The sequence below is a fragment of the Octopus bimaculoides genome, chromosome 21 (genome assembly GCF_001194135.2).
Source record: "Octopus bimaculoides isolate UCB-OBI-ISO-001 chromosome 21, ASM119413v2, whole genome shotgun sequence".
NCBI classification, from domain to species: domain Eukaryota; kingdom Metazoa; phylum Mollusca; class Cephalopoda; order Octopoda; family Octopodidae; genus Octopus; species Octopus bimaculoides.
Genome location: NC_069001.1, coordinates 1,984,741 through 1,990,356, shown reverse-complemented (window position 1 = coordinate 1,990,356; position 5,616 = coordinate 1,984,741). Strand labels below are relative to the sequence as shown.

General features: G+C 38.9%; 1 protein-coding gene across 3 annotated transcripts in view; it reads left to right on the top strand.

Moving 5' to 3' along the window:
• Positions 1–5,616, top strand: part of LOC106877785 (multivesicular body subunit 12B) — an 84,706-nt gene that overhangs the window by 16,305 nt on the left and 62,785 nt on the right. For 2 of the 3 annotated variants that reach the window (XM_052975359.1, XM_052975362.1), the window contains exon 2: positions 936–1,140. In XM_052975359.1, the coding sequence (XP_052831319.1) occupies positions 973–1,140 (168 nt within the window). In that variant the 5' untranslated portion in view covers positions 936–972. Of the gene's footprint in view, positions 1–6; positions 215–935; positions 1,141–5,616 lie in introns of those variants that run through there. The other variant, XM_052975358.1, reaches the window with a different exon arrangement.

Below are 5,616 nucleotides of genomic sequence, written 5' to 3'. Positions count from 1 at the left end.
GGAATCCTCTGTGTAGTTGGTTGGTCCACTACTCAGGAAGAGACTATTCTAGAGTACGTCCTGTCTGGTCTTCGAAACGTCTAGATAGAATAGAGACAGCTGATGAAGGGATATTCCAAGGGGCTTTCCGTTTTCCTATGTGTTCGTTCCGTTGTCTGTAGTTTATTGTTCTAACGTCCTGTACCCTGATATGCATGTATATACACATGTAGATGTAAGTATGTACATATATGTGTGTATACATGTATATATATTCTTTGTATTATTATATATATATATATATATATATATATATATACACACACACACACACACACACGCTTTTCTCTTTCTCATTGAAAATCTGTCTCACATACATCGACACATACACACCCTCTTGTCTCTCAAAGTTTCATTGAAACATACATCTGTACATATGCAACCATGCATTCCACATACACGCAAAATATACACAAGCATCACACACACAGATAAATACTCAAAGATACACATGCATTTATACACATGTGTATATATATACACACACATGCACACACACTAATTCTTTCATTCAACTCTGTGTCTGTCTGTCTGTCTGTCTCTCTTCTTTGCCCTTTTTCTCTCCTAGTTAATCAAATTTCCTTTCGCTTTCTCACTCACCCTCTCAACTTTTCTCTATATATCTTTCACTTCTCTTTCTCTCTCCCTCACTCTTAATTTCTCTCTCATTCACTCACGTTTTAACTCTTCCTCACTCACTCATCCAATATCACCCTCTCACTCTCATTCACTCTCTTTCCCTCTCTCTACCAGTCACCCACTTAATCTTATTATCTTTTTATTTTTCACTCACTTTAATTAATTACATTGTCTTCTCTCATCCCTTCTAATAATCCGTTTTTTCTCTCACTCCCTTTAATAATCTATCTTCCTCTCTTCTTGCCATCCTTCAACAGGGCCAGACCACACAAAATACAAAAAGTTGGGCAGACTATGTACACCGTCAACAAGATAACCAGCCCACTTCTGTTCACCTTCTTCCTACCACCGACACCATTCATGCAAACCTTACTTGACAGAGTAAACCTTTGCAGTAAGCTCGTTCATCAAAGCTATAGCTTACCCACATCGTTTATGGAGCCTGCTGTTAAACTCATCAGAGTAAGTGACACTTTTCTTTCTTGATTGTTTTTACCATTTATAATTGTTGCCGTAATTGACGTTGTTAGTTTAATAGAATTTTTCGAGCGTTGGATAAACTTCTTTGAAGTATTTTCTTCCAGCTTTTCTCACTTCAGATCCTGTTTAGATCACCATGGCCTTTAAATTATCGTTAAACTAATACGAGTGACACTTTTCCCCCCTCTTCCAGTGTATTCTTGACAGAATTGTTATACATCGGATAAAATACTTCGTGGTATTTGTTCCGGCTGTTTATGTTTTGAGTTCAAATCCCGCCTAAGTCAACACGGCCTTTAACCTGTTAGTAAACTGATGAGGTTATTACGGCAGAATCGTTAGCACGCTGAGCAAAATGCTTAAAAAAAAAAACTGGCACTCCATCGGTTATGACAACGAGTTCCAGTTGATCCGATCAACGGAACAGCCTGTTCGCGAAATTAATGGGAAAGTGGCTGAGTACTCCACAGACACGCGTACTCTTAAACGTAATTTACAGGGAGCTTCAGCGTGACGGAATGTAACAAGGCCGGCCCTTTAAATTAGTAGGTACAACTTACTTTTGCCTGCTGCGTGAACTGGGGCAACGGGAAAGAAAGTATATTGTTTAAGGATACAACGCGCTACCGCAAATCGAACTCAAAACCTTACGATCGGGAGCCAAATAGCCTAACCACTGAGCCAGCGCCTTCACTGGACGAAACTGCTTGGCGACGTTTCGTCCGTCTTTACCTTCTGAGTTCAAGTTCGGCCGAGGTCGGTTTTGCCTCTCGTCCTTTAGACGGTCGATTAAATAAGTTCCAGTTTAGCACTGGGGTCGACGTAATCGACTTACCCCCCCCCCCTCCGAAATTGCTTGCCTTGGGCTAAAATTTGATACCAACATATATGCTGTTATTACGGAGAATTGACTTGACTCGAATCGTTAGCTTTGCAGTGTGTCTTACGGATCTTTCCGTTCTGAGTTCAAATTCTGCTTCAGTCAACTTCACCTTTTTTAGTGGGCTTCTCAAGGATTGCTGTCCCACATAATCAGCGCTGGTAAATGGCGAGAGTAACTCGGACACAAGGAAGCAAATCAAGCAAGTGCTGTCCGTTCCGCCATCGAATCGAAGCTTCGTGGCAACCGTTAAGGAAAAAAACGGCACGATTTTTTCTTTCATTTCTTTCTTTCTTTCTTTTTTTATTGCAAGACATGCTTCAAAAACGACGAGAAGAAACTTTTCTTTAAGAAGAAGAAAAAAAAAAAAAAAGGAAATGAAATCTCGGACCTTTGAATGAGAATCAGCTGTTCCAAAAGTCCGCCTGCTTTCTATCCTTTCAAGGCTTGACAACTAATCTTGCAGTATTTATTCTAGTTCATTACGTTCTGATTTCAAATCCCGCCTCCGTCAACTTCGCCTTTCATCCTTTCACGGTTTATAAAGAGAAGTACCACTCAGTATTTGCTCTCACTCTTTACGCTCTGGGTTCAAATCTTACCGCGGTCAGTTTTGCGTTTCAGCCTTTCCGGGTTGATAAAATACCATGGAGCATATTAATTCCGGCTCTTTTCTGATCGGGTGTCAAGCGGTGGAGGTGGGAGTGGCGACAAACATAGTCACATGCACACACACATGTATACAATGGGCTTCCGTACAATTTCCAGACGTGTTATAAATGAGTGACAAATGAGCATATCATTTCTCCTGTTTAAATCAGTGCACTACGGCCATGCTGGGGCACCGCCTTGAGTGATGTAGTCGAACAAATCAACCCTCAGCACTTATTTGTAAGCCTGGTACTTATTTTATCGGTCACTTTTGCCGAAAAGCTGTTATGAGGACGTAAAGAAACCAGCACCGGTTATCAATCGGTTTAGGGAAATAAACACACAAACGCGCGCAAGACGTTTCTTTCCACGAAATTCACTCTTACAGGCGTTGGTCAATCCAGACCATTTGCACAAGATGTCATGCAGTGGAACTGAACCAGGAATCACATGGTTACATAGCGAGCACATTAACCACACAACCATACCTGCGCCTCTATAGACATACCATGGAGGAGGTCTGAGAGGGATATGACAAATCCTAAGCAATTAGACATGTCACAAAGACTCATAGATTTGTCGCGCATTTTGGTTAAAAGGGTTCGAAATCTCGGAAGGGAGGTAACTCTCGAGGTTTTATTTTAATTTTAAAATTATAGTGAGCTTGTGTTGTCTGACGCATCTAAAGTAAGTGGAGATACGATAGTTTGACCAAAAGAACCGGCTATTGCAAGCAAAAATAAATGTTGCAAAAAATGCATTTGGCCAAATTTGGACATACGATAGTTTAACATAATAACAACGATATGTATATGTGTATATATATATCTATATATCTATAAGGCTGTGGTGGTGATGACGATGGTGGGGGATGATGGTGATAATGATGGTGATGGTGATTATGAGGACAACGGTGATGAGTATGATGATGATGACGATGATGATGATGATGATGATGATGATGATGATGGTGATGATGACGATGATGATGATGATGATTGTGTGATGATGATGATGATGATTGTGATGATGATGACGACGATGATGGTGATGATGATATTAATGCATTGTCTCATAGTTGAAATTTTCTTCAAAAAGCCGAATATAATCGGAGATTCCAAAGAAAGTTGGAAAACTTCCAGACATAACTGAAAGAGAAATTCTGGGTATTTCCTGTTTCTGGTTTGTTTTTGTTGTACATCATCATCACCACTACTATGATCATCATTATAATTATCACCACCACGGTCATCATCATCAGCAGCATCACCGCCACCATCATCATTGTTTTCTTTTCGTTAATTTATCTTCCCAAATGAAGGGCCACCCATTTATATATATATGTATATATATATATATATATATATATATATACTCATCTGCTTTATTCTTAACAGATGTCGACATGAGTTTCGATCTATTTATTTTCATTTTTATTTTTATTAAAAGTCCAACAACAACAACATAAAAAAAAACCCTCACAGATTTCAAAAACTTCACATTTTTCGAGTTGTTTATATTATAAAATGAATAAATAACAACTAAATAACAAATAAACAATTCCACAAATTGGCAGCAAGTTTGGCAGAGAGATGGGTAAAGAATTTCGTGTTCTTGGTAGACATTATTTCACCAAAGTTTTGTCTCTCTCCCAGGTCCTTCTTCTTTCCAGGATCCCAACCCTTACCTCTTATTTTTTGCTTGTTTCAGTCATTAGATTGTGGCCATGCTGGAGCACTGCATTGAAAGGTTAAGGTTTCGTTGGATGATCAAACCCCAGTACTTGTTTTTTTTTTTTTAACATCCATTGTCCATCCTGGCCTGGATTGAACAATTTGACCAGGGCTGAAGGGCTGCACCAGGCTCCAGTCTGATTTGGCATGGTTTTCTACAGCTGGATGCCCTTCCTAACGCCAACCACTCTGAGAGTGTAACAGGTGCTTTTATGTGCCACCAGCATGGGTGCCATTTGTGTGACAATGGAGTGCTGTTATGTACCACCGGCACAGATGCCAATTTGCGTGACACCAGTATCTGCCATGACTGTGATTTGGTTTGGATTGATGGGTCTTCTTCTCAAGCACAACACAATGCCAAAAATCTCGGTCATTGCCTCCGTGAGGCCCAACACTCGAAAGGAACTCAGCCACTTTGCCTTTCAATCAATTTTTTAAAAAAATAATAATGAATTCAGTAAAATAACTTAGTCATAATGAAGCTGGTGTTTGGAGCATGAAACTTTAATGGAAGGATTAAATTTAGATCACTTCAAACAGGAAGTTTGTATTACAGAGGCGGAGAATGTCATTGGTGGGTTGGTATCAGAATGGTTAATAATGAGAGAAATTAGTTTGTTATTTTACTAAATCCTTTTAGGTTTTAATTTTCATTTCAATATTAACTGTAACACACAGGCAATGGATTTCATGAGAAATATGAGGAGGAAATGGTTTGGAAGGTATTTGTATGTCTATAATAAAAGAGGGAGGTGAAGGCTGCCCAAAGCATGCCGAGCATGTGATTGCTTTGACAGCATGATATCATTATTATTATCATGATCGTCGTCGTCGTCGTCGTCGTCGTCGTCGTCGTCGTCGTCGTCGTTGTCGTTGTTGTTGTTGTTGTTGTTGTTGTTGTTGTTGTTATTATTATTATTATTATTATTATTATTATTATTATTATTATTATTAAGGCAGTGAGCTGGCAGAGTCGTTAGCACGCTGGGTGAAATGCTTAGTGACATTTCAACCATCACTACGTTCTGAGTTCAGATTCTGCCAAGGTCAGCTTTGTCTTTCATCTGGAAATTAGCAAACAATATATTATTTAGCTCACATACAGCTAATACATATGTCTGGTAACATGCTCATGTATTATATATGTATGTATATATATATATATATATATATATATATATATATATATAT